This window comes from Leptonychotes weddellii, chromosome 5 (genome assembly GCF_054177405.1).
Source record: "Leptonychotes weddellii isolate Sample4059 chromosome 5, ASM5417740v2, whole genome shotgun sequence".
Taxonomy (NCBI): Eukaryota; Metazoa; Chordata; class Mammalia; order Carnivora; family Phocidae; genus Leptonychotes; species Leptonychotes weddellii.
The window spans coordinates 153549985-153575456 of NC_138373.1; the positions used below are offsets into that span (position 1 = coordinate 153549985).

Here is a 25472-nt window from a genome sequence, read left to right on the forward strand (position 1 = left end):
ATCACAATCATGATATAGAACATTTCCAGGGCACCTGGGTGGCTCAGTCGTTAAGCGTCTGCCTTCGGCTCAGGTCATGATCCCAGCATCCTGGGATCGAGCCCTGCATCAGGCTCCCTGCTCAGCGGGAAGGCTGCTTCTCCCTCCCCCACTCCCCCTGCTTGTGTTCCCTCTCTCGCTGTGTCTCTCTCTGTCAAATAAATAAATAAAATCTTTAAAAAAAAAAAAAAAAGAACATTTCCATCACCCCAGAAAGTTCCCTTGTGCCCCTCTGTAGTCAGTCTCTTCTCCCCATCCCTGTCCCTCAGTAAACACTGATCAGCTTTCTCTCACTATAGTTTTACCATTTCTAGAATTCATATAAATGAAATCATACAAAATGTGGTCTTGTGTGTCTAAATTCTGTCAGTTAGCTTAATGCTTTTGAGATTCATATTGTCATATGTGTCAGTACTTCATTTCTTTTTATTGGTGAGTAGTCGTCCATTATATGGCTGTACCACAACTGTTTACCCATTCACCTGTTGATTTGGGACTTCCAGATTTTTGGCTATTGTGCATAAAATTGTTCTTAATACTAAAGTACAAGTCTTTGCGTGGACATACAATTTCATTTCTCGTGGGTACATATCTAGGAGTGGAATTGCTGGGTCAAACGACATATTCGCTTTCTTTTTTTTTTTTTTTTAAAGATTTTATTTATTTATATGACAGAGAGAGACACAGCGAGAGAGGGAACACAAGCAGGGGGAGAGGGAGAAGCAAGCTTCCCGCAGAGCAGGGAGCCCGATGTGGGGCTTGATCCCAGGACCCTGGGATCATGACCTGAGCTGAAGGCAGGCGCTTAACGACTGAGCCACACAGGCGCCCTGACATACTCACTTTCTAATGTGTGTAACAAGTTACCACAAATGTAATGGCTTGGCACCATACTGTATTATCCCACAGTTCTCTGTATCAGAAGTCTGGGTAAGGTTTGACCAAGTTCTTCGCTCAGGGTCTCACAAGGCTGAAATCAAGGTGTTGGCCAGGCTGGGCGCTTATATGGAGGATCTGGGGGAAAAATCCACCTCTTCCTCAGGGCCCTCTTCTAGCTCTTTAAGGTTGCTCACATTCTTCCTTAGCCGGCCCCTCTATCTTCAAACCACCGATGCGTGCTGAGTCCTCACACCCTCACACTCTCTGGTTCTTCTGCCACCAGCCAGACAAAACTGCTTTTCAATGGCTGGTGTGACTAGATTGGGCCCAAATAATCTCCCTTTTGCCATATATTGTAGCATAATCACAGGAGTAACATCTGGGAGCAAAGTCATGAGATAGTCTTAAAATTCTGCCTACCACTATAAAGTATATGTTTATAGGGAAGTATATGTTTATAAGAAACCGTCAAACTTTTCCAAAATGATTGCACCATTTTACTTTCCCATCAGAAGTATATGAGAGTTCCAGTTGCTTCACATTCTGGCCAACATGATATTGTCAGTCTTTTTAATTTTAGCTATTGGTGGGTGTTGTAGTGGTATCTCATGGTGGTTTTCATTTGCATTTCCCTAATGACTGATGATAATGAGATCTTTTGGTATGCTTATTAGAGCATAAAATTTTGTTTGATATAAGGTTCTGCTTTAAAAAAAGGTTGAAACCTATTGGCTTAGATAAACTGTGAGGTTCTTACAGAGTCTATAATCTGTGAATCTCTTAGTGGAGCCCAGGGCTTAACTCCTCTCCCGAAACAGTCTATTGTTTTTTAAAAAAGATTTTATTTATTTGAGAGAGCAGGAGCGGGGCGGGAGGGGGCATGCTCAGAGGGAAAGGGAGAAGCAGACTCTGCTGAAGACCTGAGCTGAAGGCAGACGCTTAACCATCTGAGCCACCCAGGCACCCCTCCTTTTCTGAAACAGTCTCTTGAATGTAGGTAGAGTGTAGGTAAATCATCAGTATAAGCACTATGCTCTATGTGTGGGTTAGAGATGAAAGCAACAAACATTTTTTTTTTTTAAGATTTTTTATTTATTTATTTGACAGAGAGAAAGACAGTGAGAGAGGGAACACAAGCAGGGGGAGGGGGGAGGGAGGAGCAGGATTTCGGCTGAGCAGGGAGCACAGTGCGGGGCTGGATTGCAGGACCCTGGGATCATGACCTGAGCCGAAGGCAGACGCTTAACAACTGAGCCACCCAGGCACCCCAAGCAACAAACATTTCTTGATTATCTACAGGGTTACAATCCCAAATCTGAAATTCGAAAATACAAATTATTCTGAAAACCAAATTTTTTTTTCTTGGTTGGCAATAACACTCATTGGTAGCAAAACCTGACATGAAGGGGTTTTGTTTGTTTGTTTATTTGTTTGCAGAAGGACCCTCTGTTGTCCTATGCCTGTGTTGGCTGCCTGGAAGCCTTGCTTGACTACCTGCATGCCCGGAGCCCAGACATCGGTAGAAACCTTGCCCATTCTCTGATGTTCCCATAAGGGTGGCCAGCCCCTGCCACCTTACTGTCCCAGACTCCCAACCTCTGTTTTTTGATTCATACTCATTATGTTTAATTATTTTCATAACATGCAAAGGCATTGTGATGTCCATTATATGGATGAGGACCCTGCAGTCCAAAGAGGTCAAGTAACCTGCGCAACCAAGGTCACAAAGCTCCGAAGTGGCAGAGCCCTTCCTGTTGCCTGCTTCCCACAATAGTGGGATGTAGTCTCCCTGAGCCAGGCAGCATAGGTGGATAGAAGCCCAGGGAGGAAAGAAACTTCCAGTGGCCAGTTTGTCCAATGCCCTGCCTCTAGCTGAGCAACCCCTTTTTGAGCCAATAAGAGAAAGTCCTCTTCAGCAATGCTCCAAGGCCTCTGGAAGAGCAGCAGTAACAACCCAGGGTGACTGGTGTTTCCTTTAGCATTCCATGTGGTCTCCCAGCCCTGGAATCGGTTTTTGCTGTTTACCCTCCTGGATGCTGGAGAGAGTTCCTTCCTCAGACCTGAGATCTTGAGGCTCATGACCCTGGTAAGTGCAGAATGGATGGTCTTGTGGTGTGAAGAATGTCATGAGCTGGGTGGTCCTGAAGAGGCCAGGTAGAGGGGTAGAAAGTAGAGGGGCTGGGTGGGCCTTCACCTTATAAGAGGCCTACTCAGAGAATTCCTCTAAACACCCACATTTTCTCACCCCGCAAAGACCCAGATACTCTTTCTAATTCATTAGCACGTGAAACGTTGGCCAGGGCTTGTCTGCTACATCCAGATCCTATGCTAGGGACCAAAGATGTCACTGAGCCAAATGCTCTGCCTTCTAAGGGTCCCTCAGTCTAAAGAAGGAGATAGACAAGGAAACTAATAGTTAAAACATGATGTTATTAGTGGCATAGTAGAAGATATGCTAAGTGCTTGGCGCACAGTAAGTGCCCATTGAATAAACAACAAAGCAGTGAGCCTATGAATGATAGTGAAGTGAATCAATGAATAAATCAGTGGTTGTTGTGGGAACACAAAGAAGAGTACAGTTGACCACTGAATAACGTGGGGGTTAGGGTCAACTGTGCTGACCCTCGCACAGTTGAAAATCTGCATATTAACTTTTGACTCCCCCAAAACCTAACTACTAATAGCCCACTGTTGACTGAAAGCCTTACTGATAACATAAAGTCAGTTAACACATTTTGTATGTTATGTGTACTAGATACTGTATTCTTACAATAAAGTAAGCTAGAAAAAGAAAATGTTATTAAGAAAATCATAAAGAGAAAATACTTTTACAGTACTGTACTATATTTATCGAAAAAATCTGTGTATAAGTGGACCTGTGCAGTTCACTCTCGTGTTGTTCAAAGATTGACTGTAATTGCTTCTGCCAGAGCCAGGGGGGAGAGGTGAATAAGGATGCAATAAGCACTCAATTAATGCCTCTATTTCTTTAATGAAATGAAAACATTCAGCAGGAAGGAAACATTTTAGGTGAGGTTTGAAGGATTAATAGGCAAAGAGGAGGAAAAGTATTCCAGGTAGTGAAGTGAAAATAGCAGGTAAATGAGTACATGGTGGTATGTTTGGACAACCACACATAGTTCTTTTTGGCCATGAGTGTGAGGTGCAGGGCCAAGCAGTGAGGGGAAGGATACTGAAGGGGTCAGCAGGGCTAACTCTCTCAGGGTTTCACAGTCTGCCTCATTTGCCCCACTCTTCTGTGACACAGCCTCACCTCTGCCCACCAACTCTGAGCTCCTGAAGGCAGGGTTCTCTGGGCTTCAGATCTGTGCCCCCAGCCTGGTGTCAAACACAGCAGGGACACCGGAAATATCTGTGAATGAAGGAGATGCCAAATCACTGTGTGTTTGGGGCTTCTCTCCCTGGCCTAGTTTGTGCGGTTCCAGAGCAGCAGTGTCCTCTCTCATGAGGAAGTGGGTCATGTTCTGCAAGGTGCAGCTTTGGCTGACCTCTCTACCCTGTCGAACACCACACTCCAGGCTCTGCGTGGCTTCTTCCTGCAGGTGGGTGGGAAGGGGATGCTGGGTAGCTGCTGTAAGCCTAGACTGTCCATGCCATCTTCTCTGCGGAGGATGGGTGCTCTGGCCACAGCAGCCGTGGGAGGTCAGGAGTACAGAGGGTGGAGGGTTGAGAGGGCCTGTATGGAGTGGCTGCTGAGAAGGCCTATCTTCCCTGCCTTCTTCCCTCAGGTCCAGAGCATGGGCCTCCTGGCTGATTACAGCACAGCCCAGACCCTGCAGGCCTCCTTAGAGGGCCTTTCGAACCTGAGCACCTCCTCCGCCCAGCCACCCCTGGACATGCTGTATCCTTTCTTGCATCTGGGAGCCTTGGACTGGGCAAGGTCACCCAGGCTATGGGAGGCTGTGGCATCATGCTTCAGCGGGGTGACACTGTCTATAGCTCTGTCCTTTAAAGCATTTGCATCAGTGAGAATAATAGTGCATAGTAATGATACTGACTTATTCTGTTTAAGTTCCTACCAAGGGCCACGCACATTACTTGTACTATGTCTAATCCTCACAGAGGCTAGGGCTGTTAACATAGATGTAACTTACACCAGAGAGGTTAAATGATGTGCCCAGGATCACACAGTAATAGCATCAGGATCTGACCCCCATTTGTCTGTCTTCAGAGCCACATCACCACACTCAGGAAGGAGCCAGTCCTTCCCCAAGAGCTTTGGAGAAAGTTGCCCAAACCCAGTTGATACAGGTGCTTCCCTCAGCCCAGTGGGGGGTGCTGGCTGACTGACCTGTCCCTAAGAAAGCCTGGGGCTGTGGGCAGTGGCTAGAGGCCCTCTGTGGGTGGTTGTGGTGCTCCAGAGACACTTCAGTCTGGGCATTCAGTCTGGTGCTTCCTCCCCATCCCCACTGGCTACCTCCCTGGCTCTCCTTTCCCTGTGCCTGAAACAGTTCCCTGTTGAATACCTACCCTGGTGTTTGGGTCCCAGATTTGGAATCCAGCCCACTATTCCTAAGAGCACCTTTGGGCTCTGGAAGTGTGGTTCTCCCATAGTTGGCTCCTCCTTTCTGCGTTTTCCTCTCATGTTTTGCTGCCAGTTGCCTCGGAGGGGTGGCTGTATCCCTATCCCACATCAGAGACTGACCGTCATAACTTGAAGGCCCAGAAAGAGAGAACTAAGACTTGGAGAAGAGAAAGTCAGAATTGTTGGGGAAATGGATGACAAATGTAGCCATTTACTCCATTGTTGAAATGGAGTCAGGAAATAAAATGATACACTCACATGTCTCTATGGGCTCTCCAAAAACATTTCTGTCTCAACTTATCTTGGCTCCCTGGAGCTGATAACTCTGCCACTGGGATAGTGGATTGCTTCAATAAGGAATGGATGGCCTCCTCAGGGACAGGGGATGGGATTTGTTCTGGTAACATGTAAGGAGCACCAGCTGCCTGCCTCAGTTGTACCCAGAAGATACCAGTCAGGCCATCCACGGGGCTGGAAGTGCAGAGAAAGGCCATGTGTGTGGTACCCATGTGATCCAAGTGCTCTGAGAGGCACTTTACCTGCTGCCCCACCTCACGTGAAGGTGGAGAGAGGTGCAATTTCCAGGCAAGGAAGCTGAGCAGGTCAAATCCTTCTGTACCTCGCTAGCCGAGCCCAACGGGTCCCTGGCTAAAGTGGGTTCCTGTGTTTCTTTCCGTGGGCCCTCCCCAGAGCTTGTATTTGATTACTACGTGTGCAGTTCTTTTAAGGTCTGCTCTCCACAACTGTGCCTGCTTCCTGTTCCCAGCTCAGCCCACTGCGCCTCTGGCTCCCTGTCCGCCTCCAGAGCCCCCTGCCCCCCCACCCACACCTGGGTGCTGGTAACTGGGCAGCCCACCCTACTCCTCGGGCTTGGCTGTACGGACCCTGCACAAAACTGGTCTGAACTCCGTCCTAATGAACGGATAGGGAGGCCCCCGACGAACCAGGTTTAGAAGCTGGTGGACTGGAGAGGCGAGCAGGGGATGCACCAACTCCGCACTGCCGATTTCTTTTCTTTTTTTTAAAGATTTTATTTGACAGCGAGAGAGGGAACACAAGCAGCGGGAGTGGGAGAGGGAGAAGCAGGCTTCCCGCGGAGCAGGGAGCCCGATGCGGGGCTCGATTCCAGGACCCTGGGATCATGACCCGAGCTGAAGGCAGACGCTTAACGACTGAGCCACCCAGGCGCCCCCGCACTGCCGATTTCTTTTTTAAAGATTTTTTATTTATTTGACAGAGAGAGACACAGCGAGAGCAGGAGGAACACAAGCAGGGGGAGTGGGAGAGGGAGAAGCAGGCTTCCCGCCGAGCAGGGAGCCCGATGTGGGACTCGATCCCAGGACCCCGGGATCATGACCTGAGCCGAAGGCAGACGCTTAACGACTGAGCCACCCAGGCGCCCGCCGATTTCTTAAAAAAAGAAAAAAAAACAGTGCTAGTCGTGACCCACCAAACTGATCCTGTCAACTGCAGTTTAAAAGACACTGTCAGCTGATGAAAAGTTTCGGTCAGGGCTCCAGTCCGCAGACGCGCCCTTTGCGTCGGGCCCAGACTCCCGCAGACTTAACTTCCTGCAATCTGACCGTGACAGGGTGACAATCGCGCCCCGGCACAAGGTGGGCGGGACTAGACTCCGGTTTACCGCGCTGGGGGCGGGGCGGGAAGTGAGGTCAGCTGAGCGGCCGTCGCGGCTCGCGCTCATTGGCCGGGGGCGGTGCTTGGAGGTTCCTGCGATGCTGCCTGGCGCCTAGTGTGAGGTTCCGCGCCTCTGCTGTTCGCCCCGTGGGCTCTAGAGCCGGGCTGCGCGCCGCCGTCCTATCCGCACGCCCCTTCCCGCACCGACTTGTCTGGTACGTGGCGGCGGGGGTCCCGGGAGGGCGGGCTTCTGGTGGGGCTGGGGGGCAGGGACCAAGGGCCCCCGAACCTGCTGCTGGGGGTAGGGGATGAGATTCGCGGCCCCGAACGCTTCTCGTTGGAAGGACTCGTTCTCTCCTCTGGGCGCCCCAAAGGCTCGGGGCAGCAAGCCGGGTCCACGAGTCCACGTAGCGGCTCAGCCCGCCATCGCCATGTCACCCTTACAGAATGGGTTCAGAGTCGCGTACCCAGCCGGGAAGAGCTCTGGGAACGCACCGGGCGGGGGGCGGGATTGAGAGGCAGGGTAAGTGGGAGTAACAGAAAAAGCAGGATCAGTCTCCACGCAATCTGCTTTTTCGGTTTTCCTTTCTCACTTCTCTCCTGCTTCGGTCATTACCGGCTGTCAGATAGCCCCTGGCTTCAAGTTCTGCCCTAGCCCGGGTCTGGTTCCCTTGAGTCTAGAGCATGATGTTGGAAAGCAGGTGGTCCTGGGTGAACTTGGACTACTCCTTCCCATTCTTGAAGCTTCAGTTGTCTCATCCTCGTAGGGTGGCACCGGGGCGGTTCTCTGAATGACCTCTGCAGGCTCTCTGTCAATCACTGAGCGTCTTTCCCCTGGAGCAGGTGTCCTGCTAGTACAGTGGCAGCTTTGAGGTAGCCTATACTCATTTAGAATCTTATTAGCCCGGGAATAGCTGAGTGTCTTTGGGCAATCACCTCACTTTTCTGCGCCTTGGTTTCCACATTGGTAAAATTGGGCAGCTGTCATCTGAGCGTGAGGCCTCCTCTGACCACTGTGTTTCAGTGTGTGTTTCACCAACTCCCTCATCCTTCTGTGCTTGTTTTACAAGTTTATTGATTGTTTGTTTCACCTACTAGGGACATAAGTACCATGAATGCAGTGATTTTTGTCTTAGACACTGCTGTATTCCCAGGTCTAAAACAGTGCCTTGAATGTGGTACTTAAAAAATAATTAGGGAATGGTGCTTGAATAAGAACAGGTGTTGTTTGTGGTGCCTGTGGTTCCAGAGTGAGTGAGTGACAGGCAGCCTTCTTACCCAGGACTGTGCCTCCTCCTTTCCTGCCCCAAATCCCTTTTTCTGTCCTTTTTTTTTTTTTAAGATTTTAGTTTTAAATAATCTCTACACCCAGTGTGGAGCTTGAACTTACAACCTCAAGATCAAGAGTTGCATATTCCACTGACTGAGCCAACCAGGCGGGCCCCATCTTCTGTTCTGAGGACAGAAGTCAGAGAGGGAGAGAAACTGCAGAAGTTTCACAACTCCCCTGACTGCCTGGGCTTCCTTAACCAGACACCTTCCTGGGGTCCAGGATGGGGTGTGTTGAAAGGGAATGGTAATGACCAGCCCCTTTCCCCAGGCATAATGCCTAACCCAGTTCTTTCTCCCTACAGCAAGGAGGGGACTTCCTTATCTCTATTTTACAGGTGAAAAAACTGAGGCTTAGAGAAGCTGAGCACTTTGCCCCAGGGCCCACAGACAGAGGCAGAGCTAGGGCTCTAGCCCAGAGTTCTAGACACTGACCCCTGCGCACTAAGCATCCCTATATTGCCAATATTATCTGTTTTCCTCCCTCCTACCATCCCACAGTGTTCATTGTGTGTCTGGTGGTCACAGGCCCTGGGCTGAAACTGGGGCTCCAGGGCTCCCCAAAGCTGGGTTCTTGGTATTTGGAGTCCATGCCATGTCAGGAAGTTGCTGTTTACCTGCACTCTTTATTTTATATAACCAAGCTCTGGATCTCACCTCTCTCTGGGTTGCTTTCCTAGCTCTAGGATCTTGGATATGGATCTTCTTCAGTTCCTCTTTGTCCTGCTATTGTCTGGGACAGGAGTCACAGACACCCTGAAGACCTCCCTGGACCCGAGCCTGGAGATCTGTATCCTTTGGGGTGGAGGTGGGGTTAATAAGCTGTTTCTGAGGGGGATAAACAGTCTTTCTGTACCCACAACCCCTCGGATTCCAGGGTTGGAGCAGACCCAGCTTATGAGAACAGGGTAAAGGTGAGGTGCTCTAACCAAACCTTGATCAAGTCAATTCTCTTCTGATCCTTAGTTTCCCCCTATGTTAAATGGAGAAGACAAGGCATACTTCTCAGAGCCACAAGGTTCTCTGAGGATTGTGCATGTGCTTTGCATCTTGTGGGTGAGACCCTGGGTGGAGACTCAGGCCCTGGCATACTGGGCTACCTGCTCTGGGCCAGACCTTAGGGACACAAAGAAGAAACTCGGACCAGTCAGTCCCTGGCTTTGAGGAACTCACAGACCTCACGCTGTACTCTGTAGTCAGCACTTTAATGAACCATGGTTGGGGAAGAGGGGCAGGGAGAAACATGGTGCTGTGGCTTTTGAACTGGGTCTTGAAAGAACAGAAACTCATGGAGAAGGGGGGTCGGTGGCATCCCAGGTTAAGTGTACAGTGTAAGCAGAGGAGTGGAGGTTCTGGGAATAGTGAATGGTTACAGCAAGTAGCAGGAAGACCATGGGGAGGGGAGGGCAGGAGCCAGGTCCTGAGGGTTGTGTTCAGGGTGTTGGATATAGAATCCTATGTGAAATGGATGAAGGATAGGTTGCAGGATGCCCATGCCTCTCAGTCTGTTTCTTCCCTGGAGGTGTGGGGAGAGGGGGAGTGTCTCAGCCATGGGCATCTATGGCCCTTGCAGATACTTGCTGGTTGGGAATGGGCCCTCTGGACTGGGACCACTGGATTGTCCAGGCAGGAGTATGGGTGCCAGCCCCTTAACTTCATGCTGCTCAGACAAGAAGATGTTTGAGGTGAAACGGCGAGAACAGCTGCTGGCCCTGAAAAACCTGGCACACCTAAACGATGTCCACCAGCAGTACAAGATTCTTGACGTCATGCTCAAGGGGCTCTTTAAGGTGCGTGTGGGCATGGGGCAGCTCAGGGCAGGCCCAGTCTTCGATCTGGGCACTGACGGATGGGTAGGAGTTCCCTAAAGGGCTGGTGTTCAATGAGGGGAACTACATGCACAAAAGACTGGAAATAGGGTTTAAATAAATAGGACCATCTGTGAAGGGCTCTGCAAAGCCACTCAGCCCAGGTGGGGTTCCCTCAGGTGCTGGAGGACTCGCGGACAGTGCTCATTGCTGCAGATGTGCTCCCAGATGGGCCCTTCCCCCAGGACGAGAAACTGAAGGATGGTATGGTCTTCCCAATCTTCCCTTTCCTCTTCCCCACCACCTTGATCTTCTCTAGCTGCTCCTTCCCTCCTATTCTTCTCACTCTCTTTTTCCCTGGAAGTATCCTCTTATAACACCTTCCAAGTGGTTCCCTTGGGTGTATGGATACTTAATCCATATTTCTCTGGGCATTTCTGGGCTTCAGAGCCAGTTTCTGGGCCCCTGACATGGATATTTCCTTTGCACTGTACTGTGGTTGGGGCAAGGGAAACAGGGAGAAACCTCTACCCATGACCCCACCTCAGGGATTCTTGCCTTTTCTACCATCCTGACCCTTGTGGTAGAGAAGGCAAGGGTTGTTACCATTTATAGGAGAAAAAAACTGAGCTCTATTGAAGAGACTGGCCAGTGGGGGCAGTTAAGAGTGCTCTTTACTACTGTTTTAAAGCGCCAACCCCCTTAAATCCTTTTTGAGACAAGGTGGGAAGAACAGATAAGTAAGATAATGTTCTGTGTGTCCGTTCATCCCCTCTTCCAAGAATCATTCTCCTGTGGTAATTCCCCCTCTCTCCGGTTAATTGGTTATATTCTAACAATAAAATTTGTTAGGTTACCCTGTCTGAGAGAGGATGGAAATAGCGCTTATATATTAAATGATGGGTACTTTACAAACACCATCTCAAATCTCTGCTCTGAGGAAGGCACTGTTGCCTCCGTTTTCCAGATAAAAGAGGACAAGTGGTTTGCTCTTGCAAACCTGTAAACCAGGCTAACTCCTGAGTTCTTTGAGGTTCAAGCTTGTTCTGAAACCCAGAGGTCCCTATTCCACTTGTCTTGGACCCAACCTGGCATATCTTTGGCGGAGTCCACTTATCTTTCTGTGTGGCCTGGCCAGTGCTGGTGAGGGGTGCCTGGGCCTTATCTGCAGGGATGGCTCAAACAGGGACTTCCAGTAGGGCTGGGTATGTAGTTCTATTTCATGACAGCCGCGGTGGGGGGGGACCTGCTGCCATGATGGGCACACTAACTTAGTCTGAACTGATCTGTTGACTAGAGGAAGGACATTAGTAGGAAAATTGGTGAAATTCAGTTAAGGTCTAATGATTAGTATCGATGTTAATTCCCTTGTTTAGATAGTTATACAATGGTTATGTAAGATGATAACATGAGGGAAAGCCAAGTGAAGGAATTTTATGATGTATGATGGAAGTCTAAAGTTATTTTACTATAAATCTCAAGAAGCATTTAAAATAAAAGGGTGCCTGGGTGGTTCAGTTGGTTAAGCATCTGCCTTCGGCCCAGGTCATGATCCCAGGGTCCTGGGGTTGAGTCCCGCATCGGGCTCCCTGCTCAGTGGGGAGTCTGCTTCTCCTTCTCCCTCTGCCTGTCCCCTGAGCTCATGTGCGCACGCTCTCTGTTGCTCTCTAAAATAAATAAATAAAAATCTTTTAAAAAAGTAAAAATAAAATAAAATAAAATTGGAAAGATATTAAAAAACAAAACAAAACAAAACCCTAATGTGTTCCCTGGTCATCCTAATAGACCTGCTCCTCACATACACTGCAGTTGTGTTAACAATGGGGCCTGGCTCTGGATAGTTTGAGGCCAAGTTGGGGAAGTCAGACCCAGCCAAGCCTCACATGACGCATGTGTCTTCGTGTGCAAAATGACACCCACCTCTCTGGTCCCCACAACAAATGAGATATAGCATGGCCTTTGGAGTTAGACCTGGGTTTGCAGCCCAGATTTGCCACTCACCAGCCATCTGAGCCTCAGTTTCCCATCTGTACAATGGGAATAGTAGCTACATCTCCCTCGAGGTGGTTTTGAGGATTCAGTGATCTGATGGACATAAAGACATTAGCATGCACTGCACACGTGGTCAGCACCTGTGGAGAGCGGGCACAGTTCCCTGCTCTGATTAGTAGGCTTAGTGGGCTTCCGTTCTCTGAAGGGTGGCTGGGGCTGGCCAGGCGGGCAGTAGAAGGGCATCTGCCCAGGCCACTCATCAGGATCCTCTCGCCAGCTTTCTCCCAAGTAGTGGAGAACACGGCCTTCTTCGGTGATGTGGTGCTGCGCTTCCCGAGGATTGTGCATCACTACTTTGACCACAATTCCAACTGGAACCTTCTCATCCGCTGGGGCATCAGCTTCTGCAACCAGTCGGGCGTGTTTGACCAGGGGCCCCACTCGCCCATCCTTAGCCTGGTAAGGACTGACTGGGGCAGAGGAGGTTCAGGAGCCCTCTGCCTGGTGGTGTATCATGAACCTTGCATCTGCCTTCAATTGGGCCTGAATGTCAGCCCTTGGTTGTGTTTTCTGATAAGCCTCAGGGCACCTTGAGATCCCGTCTGTGCTGACCTGGGTCCCTAGGGGTCATCACCTGTTCCACATCTGCCTAAGCCTTGGGCCTGGGTCCCACCATGGAGAGAGTGGCCGTGGGTAAGGAGTCAGGAGAAGGCAGAGGATGACTAACTTTTCCTCATCCACAGATGGCCCAGGAGCTGGGGATCAGCGAGAAGGACTCTGACTTCCAGAACCCATTTAAAGTAGACCGCCCAGAGGTAAGCTGCTGGGGCCTATGGCCATGTCTACTCTGCCTCTGCTGGGTCATGGGAAGCCCGGTCATATAGAGGCTGGGGCACCATGAATGGAGCGTGAGGGCTTTCGACTTGGAGCCAGACATGCTTGGGTCTGGATGCGCATACCATCACTTGCTCATTGGTGCCTTTGGGCAAGCCACTGCCCCTGTCTTAGCCTCAGGCTCCCTATCTTTTCATAGGGTATGGACCCCAGCTGTGGGGGGCAATCAGAGGCTGTGAACACAGTAGGCATCCAACATCAAGTGGATGCCGGGGAGGTCAGGCCATGTTTCTCTGCCCTTGAGCCTCTGAGTGCTCAGCCAGGCTTCTGTCTCACATTCCTGCATATGCTTTCATCCTAGGGGACTGAGATGGGCTCTGAGGGCTGAAGGCTGCAGGGTAGGGTGACAGATGGGGACACACACAGTGGGGGGGGTGGGATTCAGAGGTGGCAGGGCAGGGCAGCAGGGGCAGGAAAGGCTGGAGGACTGGACTTGACAAATCGCAGGTTCTCCTCTGGTATAGGGAGGAGTGTCAGGGTCCGTGAGGGGTCTAGGATTTTAGCTTGCTACTGTTTCGTGGATGCTGACAGGTCAGAGACATCAGAGTTTATTACAAAAGAAGCAATATCCAGACTGTTGGCCTGGTCATGTGGGTTCCCCATGTTCCCCAAGTCACCCAGAGGTGACCCAGAGGGGCCCAGGCAGATGCCGTGCATGCAGTGGGTTTGCATGAAGCTGAAGAATATGGAGTTTGTGATATTCACAGCCTTTATAGTGAACAGAAGCAAACCTGCTCTTTGGGGGCAGTCATCATGTCACCCTTCCAGGTTGTTCTCTGCAAGCCGTCCTGACAAATGGCCTAGACAGAGGTGATCAGGGCTTTGCTTTCTTGGTGTACCCACTGAGAACATTCAGGGATGCTCAGGGCTGTGGTTGATTGCCTCCTTCACAGTTCACCCCTCAGCCCTCTTGACTTAACTTAAATTTCCACATGAATGTGTTGTTTAGTCTGATTGGTCTGATAGGTAGAGGCTAGGATCAAATATGTTCAGTTTGTCTTATACTGCCGTTTGATTAAGGCTGCCATCAACAGGACTCTTAAGCAGCAGGATGAAGCCAACCTGCAGTGTTGATCTCAATCCTCCAGCATGGCAGACTCAGCCAGCTATGATAAGTCCTAGGCGGGCCAGTAGGTCTTCTATTAGATAATCAGAACGTGGTCTGAGGCCAATCAGTTAGCCATTACTGTCCATGCAAGAGTTTAGACTGACCTGCTGATCTTTGATGTCATTGTCAATAATTACAGGGAGCAATAGATGGACCCAAAGCAGTCCTCATCCCCAGTAAAGGGACATTTCTTTTTTTTCTTTTGTTTTTAGAGAGTGTGCACACATGCATGTGCTAGTGGGTGGGGGGCGGGGCAGGCAGAGGGAGAGAGAGAGAGAGAAAGAATCTTAAGAAGGCTCCATGCCTAGCATGGAGCCTGACATGGGGCTCAGGCCTCCATCTCACACCCCTGAGATCAAGAGCTGAGCCAAAATCAGGAGTTGGTTGCTTAACTGACTGAGCCACCCAGGCGCCCCAGTAAAGAGACATTTCATGGCCCACTGTTTCCCACATGTTATTGCTTGATTTGAGTCACCATTATATTATTGGCCTGAGCCCTGAGGGCAACGTCCCTGTGGAGTTGCAGCCTCAGTTGCCCTACTTGGCATAATGGCATCAGGAGAAGCAGATGCATGTGTATCTGTCAGATCAAACCAGGTCGTACTGCGGAGTGTGCCTGCACAGGGTCACCTTGGGAGCTGCTTTTGATGGCATCAAGCACATTAGAGTAGTTCACTACCAACTATGTCCATGTGAGTTTTCCTATCACAAGGTTGAGAGTGACACACCCCACAGCTGATCACATTGTCAGCTGCAGCGGCCGCTTGGCTTAGGCAGACCCTAGGATTGTTTGCCAAGTGGCGGTGCTGGATCTGAGAGACCCAGAGGATTAATTGTTCCCTCCCCAGATACTAAGATTATTGCTACAGAATCAGGGTGTCACATCCCAGGACCTATAATTCCACTTTTTCTCCAATCATCCCCTACTCTCACCTGGACCTTTCTTTCATCCAGAAGGGTCAGATGTGAATGGGACAAGGGCATTTTTACAAAACATTCAGAGACACATTGTATCTTCCATCTTGGGCCACATGGGCCACTGTAGGGAGACTTGGAGGGAGCATACTCAACCAAGTGGTCATTATCCTAACGATCTCAGGTCATACCATCCCAGCCAGGGACTCTAGGTAGTCAAGCCAGAAATACGGAGTCCTCTACTCTGTGCCCATCCATGGTGGCAGGTTATGTCGCCACATCTCGTACAATGATGCATTTAGGTGGCAGTGCCAGTTAACTGGACAGTGTCATCTCGATCGGTGTTTTGGTTCTGGTTGGTCTCATCGGAGAATGGGCCTTATGATGGGCATCGAAACAAGTGACCTGGACTGTTAAACTGTCAACCACAGTTTGTTTCCATAGATTGTGGCCCCAGAGAAGAATGGTTGTCTTTGATCTGCCAGTCTATAGTCTTTTGAGGGGCAGGCCAGATGGCTAGGAGCTAATGACAGTCTGTAGAAATATAACGTGCATGGTGTTAAGAATATTATCTAGGCAAGTGTGGTGTGGCTTCTAATTCAGATCATTATCTTACTGGCCTTGATGGCAGTTAGTCTTCCAGCATCGTCACTGGGGCTGGATGGCTGCCGCCGCCAGTAAACACCAGTGTCTAGGGTACCCAAAAGCGTCCCCAGGTTTGATGAGGACTGAGTGCATAGTGCTCATGGCTGTAATTTATTACAGCGAAAGGATACAAGGCAAAATCAGGAAAGGGAAGAGGCTCATGGGGTGAAGTTTGAGGGAAACCAGGTGCAAGCCTCCATGAGTCTCTCCCAATGGAGTCCCCCAGGAACATACTTTATTCCCCCAGCAACAAGATGTGACCTGTGAGAAGTTGTCTGTCAGGGAGGCTCATTAAAGACTCAGTGCCTAGAGTTTTTATTGGGAGCTGGTCACTTAAGCACTCTCTGCCCAGTGCATACCAGAATTCCAGACTCCCAGGAGAAAAGCAGGTGTTCAGCATAAACCACATTGTTTGCAGTTTAGGCTCAGTGAGCCACTCATTGATTAGGGTGGTGGGAGCCCTCCCAAAATCCAAGTTTCCAGACACCAGCCAAGATCCAACCTTAGAAGCAGGTCTTTCAAAGGATAGCAGTCAGTCTGGCTATGTTAACTCTTCTGGACAGCACCATTAGCTCTTAATTTAGGTGAACAATCAGTGGACCAGGCATGAGTATTTAGGGGAACCTCTGAATCAAGGGCCCCCTTGAACCAGGGGCTTTGCTTCAGGCAGCAGAATGGGAAACGTGGGTTTCCCTACTAGGGTTGCTGTCACTCCATCACATGACATCCCTCAAGGTTGCTTGCTTCCATTGCAACCCTGATAAATGGCCAGTGTAAGAGCAGTCAGGGCATACCCAGCAAGAATATGCAAGGACACTTAAGGCCATGGCAGATTGCCTTTCCCAGCAAGGGGCACCCACTGAGATGCTTCATTGTTGTGACGCTGGCTCTCCTTGCCCTGTAGGTCATGAATGCCTCTGACATAGGAGGAGGGTGAGAGCATGCACCAGAGAGAATGGGTTCTAGGATAGATTTAGTTTGGCTTTGTCCTAGTGTGTTCTGCTTGGAAATAACCATAACAGCAACATCCTTGCCTTACTTCTCATTGGCTGGGGACAGTCTCAAGATTTGACTCACTGTTTGGCCTCCCGTGTGGACCTGTCCCAACAGCAGTAGTTCAGGTTCAGTCAGCTCCCCTCATGCACTGTCCACAACAGGGAGTGCTCTGGGAGTCCTCTCCTACTGCTTACGTACCCGTCACTAGAACGAACTTGTATCAGGCTGTGTGCTGGCCACTGCCCCAGTCCAGAGGGAGCTGGCCCTCTCCCTGCCCTTCATATGCTTACAGTCTGTTGGGGAAGGCAGCAGGAAACAGTCCTGATCCAGCGCGATCACTGTACCAGGGGAAGAGGGGAGTGTGAGTATGGTGAGCTGTGGAACCCCTGACAGGGAACCTGACCCTGCCTCAGCAGGTGGGTGGCGGAGGCTCTGGGATAAGTAAGACTCGCCTGGTGGACCATCTTGGGGAAGACCTTCCAGGCAGAGGGACTAGTTGCACAAAGGCTTGGAGGCATAGCACATGCATTTATTTATCATTCAGTGAGCATCTGCTAAATCCCAGCCATGAGAGAAGCAGACTAGCCCTGCTCTCCTGGGAGATAGTCAGTAAGAAACATATAGTATGGCAGGTGGTGAAAAAAAGCAGGGGAATGTGGTGATGGATTTGGGGATAAGGTGGAGGTGCAATTGTTACTTCATGTGACTCCGACACAGAAGGTCTTATTGAAAAGACCTGAACAAGGTGAGGGAGCCAGCCGTGTATCTGGGGAAAGAACATTCCAAGCTGAAGGAGCAGCAAGTGCAAAGGCCTGGAGTTGGAAGCATATTTGGGGGAGGGGAGGACGTGAAAAGATAAGGTCAGAGTAGGCCAGATCACAAGACCCTTGCGGGGTCTTCTCAGGGCTTTGGCATTTACTCTGAGACACATGGAAAGCAGGGTGATGGGCTCTGACTACCCCTTTAAAGGATCAGCCTGGCTGTTGTGTGGAGGGTAGTTTAGGGGACCAGGGTGGGAAACAGGGACACTGATGAGGAGGCTACTGTGCTTGTCCATATGCGAGTTCATGGCGGCTTACACCAGGGTGACAACAGTGAGGATGGTGAGCTTCTGGTTGTTTAGAAGGTAGAGCCAATAAGATTTGCTAAGGAAGCAGATGTGGCATGAGAGACTCATTAAGAAGGACTAGAAGACTTTTGGCCTGCACACACGGAAGAATGGGGCTGCCATTTTCTAAAATGGGCATACTGTGGTGGGACCAGGTTGAGGCCTGGATTGGAGATCAAAACTTTGTTTCTGGACCTGGTGAGCATCTGAATGAAGATGTCAAGGAGGCAGTTGGAAATATGACTCTAGATTTGAGGCTGAAGCTGGGGCTGCAAATATGAGTCATGCCTGTGAAGGAAGGTACGGAGAGCCACGGCACAGGTCCTGTCCCATCACCCCAGGGCAGGTGAGTGTCAGGGCAGATAGAGCAGTGACCAGAGGGCTGAGGTCTGGGATGTGCCTGCAGGTAGAGGAGGGAGGATGGGGAGGAACAAGCAAAGAAGTCCCCGAGTGACAGTGGGAGAGTAGAAATGCAGGAGAGGATCGTTTTCCAGAGACCCTGTGAGGAAAGCGTAGCAAAGAGGGAATGAACGGCTTGTAGAATCTGCTGGATGGCTGAGGAGCATGAGGCCTAAGAACCGGCCACTGGATTTAGGAACATGGACGATGGCCACCAGAGATCCTAATAGAAGCTGTTTTGGTGGAGCCGTGGGGACAAAGATTGGATTTCAAGAGAATAAGAGGCAAGGAAGTGGACACAGCAAGTGCAGACTACCTTTGAAGAGCTTTCCTTTCAAGGGGAACAGACCTATGGGAGAATAGCTGGAGGGGGAGATTTTCATCAGGTGGGAGAGATTCAGCATGTTGATGGGGACAGCGCATTAGGGAGGAAGAATTGATGGTGCAGGGGCACAAGGGTTGTGGAGCTTCGTCCCTGAGCAAGTAAGGCAGGGGAGAGTTGCGGGCGCCCAGGGGAAGGGTCGGCCTTGCCTCCAAGAGCAGCTTGGGCACAGAAGCAGCTGGGGTGGTGGGTGTGGAGGTGGGAGCTTGTGGAAGTTGTCTTGTGAGTGCTTCTGTCCTCTGCAGTGGTTTGTGGGGAAGGAGTGGAGCAGGGTTGGGGGCTTGAGAAGGTGTGTCTAGGAGAACGGCTGAGTGAGCGGGCCAGGGAGACAACCTGGATTGCCAGGCCACATGAAGGGCCCGCTTGAGGTTAGCATCAGGAATTTAAAGTAGACATTAGTTAGGCCTTGTGGGGAAGGGGTCTGTGAAAAGGAAAGGCAGTGTTTCCCTTCTGACCGAGCCAGGTTTGGGCTCCCCTGGTGAGGCTGAGCCAGCTGGGGTTGGAGGGCCCAGATCTTTTGACTTGCTCTACCCCAGCCAGAGCCACAGGGTCTGGGATCCTCTGTGACCTGGGGCGGGGTGGGGGGGGGTGTGCTTCCAGCTCCCAGCTGCTCATCCCTCCCAAGAGGATCAGAGTTAACTCACAGGGACAGGAGGCAGAGTGTGGTAGGGGGGACACTGGCCGGGGAGGTGGAAGGCCTGGGGGTTAGTCCCAGTTGTACCTCCCACTTGCTGTGTGACTTAAGCATATCACCTACCCTTTCTGGGCCACACTTCTCTGATTTCACCCCATCTTCCAGGCTCATAGTTCAATCTAACATGGCAGGTAGATTGCTCCACAAGGTAGAACTTCTAGTTTGTTTTTAATGTCTACCTTGATCAAACGTTTGTCACATTTGCCCTAAGAACAAATAAAATGGGCATATTTCACAGCATAGTTAACCTGAGTTTGGGGTACTATTACTGCATTTCATATTCTAACATGATTCATTCGTTCATTTACCAAATACATACTGAGTGCCATCTACAAGCCAGGCAGGTCCTGTGCTAGGGAGTGATGGCACAGTGAGCGACACCTGACATCGTGCTCCTGTCCTCAGAGAGTGTTCTCTAGTGGGGGCGACAGGCACGAAGCATGTGATCATGAGGGAGGGTCCAGCCCCAGCCCCAGCTAGGAGTCAGGGCAGATCCCTGAGGGTGGAACTAACATGGCTAAGGGGGCAGGGGTTGGAAAGAGCATTCTGGGCCTGGACCACAGCACTTGTGGAGGCCTGGAAGTGGGAGCAACCAGGGAATCCAAGAACCCAAAGCGGGGAGTGTGAGGGAGGAGCAAAGCAGTGGGCAGTGGGGGCCTGCAGATGCAGCGTGTGGAACTTGATCCTGAGAGTAATGCAGAGTCACGGAAGGGTTTAAGCAGGAGTGTGACATGGTCAGATTTGCATTTTTGAAAAGAACTAACTGCAGTGAGGAGAATGGCTCGAGAGGGACCCAAGTGGGTGCAAAGAGCTTTGGAAGGCCCCGAGAGTCATTGGGAGGGAGGTGGAGGTGGTGATGGGGTTAGCGATAGGAGAGACGGAGAGAAGTAGATGAGTTTGAGAGAGACCTAGGAGTTACACTGAGCCAGGCCTTGGCCAAGGACTCGTGTGGAGGGAGAGAGGTGGGGGTGTGGAGCTTGCTGTTCGCGAGGACAGGGACACTGGAAGAGGACTGGGTTTTGGGGAGATGGAGCCATGCCAAGTCTGGGGCTCGTTTGGGACATCTAGCGGCATTTAGATATGGAGATGCAGATTTGAGCGGTAACTGACATTGACTCCTAACAGAAGCCATGGGTTTAGATGAGCCAGTCTGCAGAGAGCAGAAGCTCTGGGGATTGCAGTTGAGGAATGCCTCCACTGAAGTCCTCCTCCTCCCACCCTGGCTCGCCCTGTGTTCCTGTCTCACCAGGCCACAAGCCTGGGCACTACCATCTTCTTTTCCACCTCTTTTTCAGGTTCTGCCAGTTTGACCTCTGACCCACTGCTTCCTGTGGGTGTACTCCGTTGCCTGGGCTTCTCTGCGGCTTGTTCGCAAGCAGCGGGATGCCTGTGGTCTCTTGCTCTCACTGGCTGCCCTCCCCTCCTCGGGGGTGTGGCACAGGTTGGGGGGCAGGTGTCTATGGTTGTCTTGGGCACTCAGCCCCCTCACCCTGAGAGGAGGAGCCCCATGCAGGTTCACACCCCAGCACGTGCCCCTCTGCCTGGAATGTCCTTTTCTTCCCTCACCCTGTTTGCTTGGTGAGCTCCTGGTTATTTTTAAGGACCCTCTAAGCAGCTTCCCCCAGGTTCATTGAACCATCTTGTCTGCGGGCTCCCTGAGGGCAGGGCCTGTGTCTAGGCAATCTTCCCACCGCCACAAGCCCACAGCAGCCTAACTCAGAGCAAACTCTTCACTGCTGGCGGACTAAACCAGACTGCTCTGTTCTTCTCTCAGTTCATTTCCAGCACCGACCCTTTCCAGAAGGCCCTGAGGGAGGAGGAGAAACGCAGGAAGAAAGAGGAGAAGCGGAAAGAGATCCGAAAGGGCCCACGGATCTCAAGATCCCAGTCGGAGTTATAGCCGGGAACAGCGCAGGGCTCAAGGGGCCAGGAGGAGACAACTCTGGAGGAAGAGGCGGAGGCATCGACTGGTGGTGAGAGCTGGCCCCTGTGAACAGGGAGGTGGCATTTGCTCAGCCCCCTGGAGCCGGCTCTGCGCCCTAACAGAAGTGACTGGGCCACAGAGGACTGAATTTCCTTCCAGGGGCTTCCCTGGAGAGGGTGCCAAGGGGGTCTTCAGAGGATGCCATGCTGCAGATCAAACCATGTCGAGATGCTGGGGGAGGCTGGAAGGATCCCAGGCTGGACTCTCCCTTTGGGTTAGGACCGCTGGCCAGCTGGCTGCCGCCCTTGAGGAGGGCTCTGAGCCACTTCTGGAAGTGCCGTGCCTGCTGCTGGCCCCACTGTGGCACTGTGCTGCCCAGCACAGGTCCCAGCCCCCTGCAAAGGCACAGTAAAAGCCAGCAGACCCTCTGGGCTAACAGAGGCCAGTTTGGGCCCCAGGGAGCTGTGAGCCCTTTCATGGGCCAGGGGCCTGGCAAGGCAGTGAAGCAGGGCCTTGGCTTAGGTCTCCTAGTCCTTTCTCAGCACTGTCCTTCATGAAGGAGTGTCCAAAGGTGTTCAGCCAAAGACTGTAGAGCAGCATGATCTCTGTCCCATCAGATATTGGGGATAGTCCATGAACAGGTGCAGGGTAGAATCAACGTGTCATCTCTGGCAACCCCAGGAGACCCTTGGCCTGTGGGTAGGCGATGTCAGGGGACAGGCTCTAGCTCTGCAGGAGGCTGTGCTTTGTAATGGCAGGGCTGCCCCAAGCTGGACTGGTCAGAGAGCTCCCCATGGCAGAGACCAGGGGCCACAGAGCAGGGAAGCTGCAAGGGAATTAGGCCCCGAATTGGCAGCTACCCTTTAATCATGTCCCTCCCAGGCAGAGGAGGGAGGGGCTCCGGTGGGAATTCCAGTTCAGTCTCTTTGACCTTGCCAAGCTAGGTCTGTGTCTTAAAAGGGGAGAGACAGGGCGCCTGGGTGGCTCAGTTGGTTAAGCGACTGCCTTTGGCTCAGGTCATGATCTTGGAGTCCTGGGATCGAGTCCCGCATCGGGCTCCCTGCTCGGCAGGGAGCCTGCTTCTCCCTCTGACCCTCCTCCCTCTCATGCTCTCTGTCTCTCATTCTCTCTGTCTCAAATAAATAAATAAAATCTTTAAAAAAAAAAAAAAAAGGGGAGAGACATCTGACCATCCCAGAACCCTGCAGCCCCCCACACTGACAGAGTCCAAGAGAGATGGGAGTCTTGTCTCAGCCCCTCAGACTTGCTGAGTGACTCTGGCCCAGCCCTTCCCTGTGCTGTGGCTTCATTGACAAAATGAATCTGATAATGTCTGAACCCTCCGCCCAGCCCTAAACTGCTTCTCTGAGGCTGGAGCCCGCTTCTCAGTGACAGATGCCCTTCTCTGATGGTTCTTCTATCATCCTTTAGGTTTGCTGAGCATCCCTGTGTGCACAACTAAAGAGAGGGGCCCAATCTTAATCCATCTTCACCTCTGTCCCATCTGGTTCCCCTAATCCTCCTAGGCTCTTCCTTCTACACCTTCAGCCTCTCCATCTTGGTTGATTCCTTCCTTTCCATTCTCAAATGAGCCCAAATTTTCCCATCTGACACCTTCAAAGAAAGAAACAGAACTGCTCTGCTCTCCCTCTCTCTCTCCTTCCCTTTGATGCCTTTGTTGTGGTTACTAGTTCCTGGAACTCCGTCTCAAGTCTTACTGCAGGCAGAGCCTTCCCGCTCCCTTGGCAGGAGGTGTAACGGCCCGAGGGCACTTGTTTGTCAAGCTTCCTTGCAGCCAGGATTCAGTCCTGTGAGCCCTGTGCCATCAACCAGATGTACCAGCCTGTGCGGGAGTTGCGCTGGTAGGACTAGGTAGTGGCTGCTGGGACCAGAGGTAGCAGTGGGGCAGGGGACGGGGGCGGTTCTAGTGACCAGACTAGACTAACACCAGGGGTGCCCAGTGGTGGTGACAGTTATGTCTTCAGTGGTATTTTCAGCATGGTCTTGGATAGTGTTCCTGTTTGCTGAGCTTCCAAGTCCAATCTGAGGCGCCCCTGGAGAGTCTGGGAGCTCCCCTGTATCCTCAGAGGCAGGGGTTTCCAACAGTGGCACTATTTACATTTAGGGCCAGATAATTCTTTGTTGTGTATATAAGGATGGCTGTTCTGTGTGTTGTAGGATATCAGCAGCATTCTTAGCTTCTGCCCACCAGATGCTCGTAGCAGTCTCCAGACGTTACTAGATGACCCCAGGGGCAAAATCTCCCTGGTCCACAGCCCTTGTCCCTCCTTATCCCAGCCCCACATCTTCCTCTCCTGTCCCATCACTGCCCCCAGAGAAATGTTGTTGGAAGCTCTCTGAGATGATCCTTGCAGGCTTCTGGGCTGCTTTGTTGTCCTGGTTCTCTGTCCTCAGTCTGAGTCAGCTCTGTCTCTTCCTGATTCCTCCTCTTTCCTCACCTGCCCCTTAAACGAAGCATTTTTTTTTTTTTAAGATTTTATTTATTTGAGAGAGAGCACAAGAGCATGGGCAGAGGGAGAAGCAGACTCCCTGCTGAGCACTCCACCATGTGTGGAGTGGGGGGGTCGGAGGACAGGGGGGCAATCCCAGGACCCTGAGATGAGATCATGACCTGAGCTTAAGGCAGATGCTTAACTGACTGAGCCACCCAGGTGCCCCCGAAGCATTTTTTTTTTTTAAGCCTAGTCTCTCCTCTCTGCTCTTTTCTTCTTGGCAGCTGCATCCTCTGAGATCCCAAAGCCAATGGCACCTGCCCTCTTGCCACTGATAACCCTCAGTCCTTATGTTTCAGCTTATCCAAAAGCAAACTTGTTTCCCATCGCCAAGCTTAATCTCTGTGTCAAACCGTGGGGTACACCTTCTTGCCTAATCCTGGAGGAAGTGACAAATCCTACAAGATTGGGGGCGGGGAGAAGGTGACAGGCACTGTGAGCAGAGGCCTAAAAAGGGAGGCATCAAAGGTAGTAAATGAAAAAGCATATTCAAAGCTCACTTCTCTGACCTGTAGTAATTGCCCAATCTGTGGTAGATTTCTGGATATGTGGTTGTCTGTCCCTCCCTTTCCAGGTGAAGAACCCAGGTCCTGAGGAGTGACTTGGCTAAGGCTGCTCCAGCCATGAGAGCCAGTCTCTGTTCTCCCAGCCAGGGCAAGGTGCCAATTGGAAGAGATGTTCAATGAGTTGGGATCCAGGGCCATAGGGAGAATGCCAGTGTTTTGCTGAGGCTTGGTGTGGTGCAGCTAGCTTTCTTCTGCAGTTTCTACTGAGCCTTCATTTGTGCCCCCTTGGGCCACTTTGTTAGCACCGCAGCCTCTGGGCAGGTCCAGAGGGGAGTTGTGGGGACAGCGCAGAGTGAGAGGTGCTGTGCCCACTTACCTGACCTGCTGCTCAGGCAGCCCTCTGCAGGGGGTTACTGAGGCTCTGGGTTGGGAGAGCACTGGACCAAAGTGAGTTATGGTAGGCCAGCAGTCACCCCTCAGTGTGGGGAGCCCTGTGAGAGGCACAGTCAAAGGTGGCACTGCCCAAGTCAATGCCTGGTTCCAAGCAGAGCAGCAGGGTTTGGTTTTGTTTCAGGGTGAGACTAGTGGGTGTAGTCTGCATGTAAACAACGAAACATTCTTGTCCTTTTTCCCCAAAAAATAAGTCACTGTTTTTTCTTATGTTATACATGTTCATTATAAGAAGTAATTTAAACAATACTGAAATACCAAGAAGAAAATAAAATTCACCCTAAATCCAACCACTCCGTAATCATGACTGACACTCAGCTGTTGGGCCTTCCAGCCTTTTAGCCCTTAATGTGAACACACAGATCCCTGTTTTTTCAGTTACCATAGCTATCGTGTATGGACACATCCTGTATGTCAGGCCTTATGCCAAGTGCTGGCTGGCAGCAGCTCCTCCTGCCTCAGGGCCTTTGTCCATGTCATCTGTTCCCCTGCCAACACCAGACATGATTCTAAAGAATTTTAGGTTTCATCTTAATTGTCTCAATTCCTTTGTTAGTTGCATCACACCCAGTACTTTCCCTTGATTACTTGTACCGTTGTCTGCTTTTTACCTTTGTTTAATGTCTGTTCTTTTCACTACTGGAAGCTCAGAGGGCAGGAACTGCCTCTTTTTTGCCTGTCAGAGATGTTCAATAAATACTTCAAATGAA

General features: G+C 51.0%; 2 protein-coding genes across 2 annotated transcripts in view; both read left to right on the forward strand.

Annotated features, from left to right (window-relative positions):
- Window positions 1–5731, forward strand: part of MEI1 (meiotic double-stranded break formation protein 1) — a 58320-nt gene extending 52589 nt beyond the window's left edge. Inside the window, exons 22-26 of the mRNA XM_081819010.1 lie at window positions 2356–2437; window positions 2898–3004; window positions 4350–4481; window positions 4668–4780; window positions 5538–5731. Coding sequence (XP_081675136.1) covers window positions 2356–2437; window positions 2898–3004; window positions 4350–4481; window positions 4668–4780; window positions 5538–5583 — 480 coding nt within the window. The 3' untranslated portion in view covers window positions 5584–5731. The remainder of the gene's footprint in view (window positions 1–2355; window positions 2438–2897; window positions 3005–4349; window positions 4482–4667; window positions 4781–5537) is intronic.
- A 1452-nt stretch (window positions 5732–7183) lies between these two features.
- On the forward strand, window positions 7184–25472 carry CCDC134 (coiled-coil domain containing 134). Its single transcript, XM_006732374.3, has 7 exons — window positions 7184–7314; window positions 9109–9218; window positions 10097–10218; window positions 10416–10500; window positions 12506–12687; window positions 12972–13043; window positions 21144–25472. Exons 2-7 carry the CDS (start codon window positions 9125–9127, stop codon window positions 21267–21269), a joined length of 681 nt encoding a protein of 226 aa, XP_006732437.1. The 5' UTR covers window positions 7184–7314; window positions 9109–9124; the 3' UTR covers window positions 21270–25472.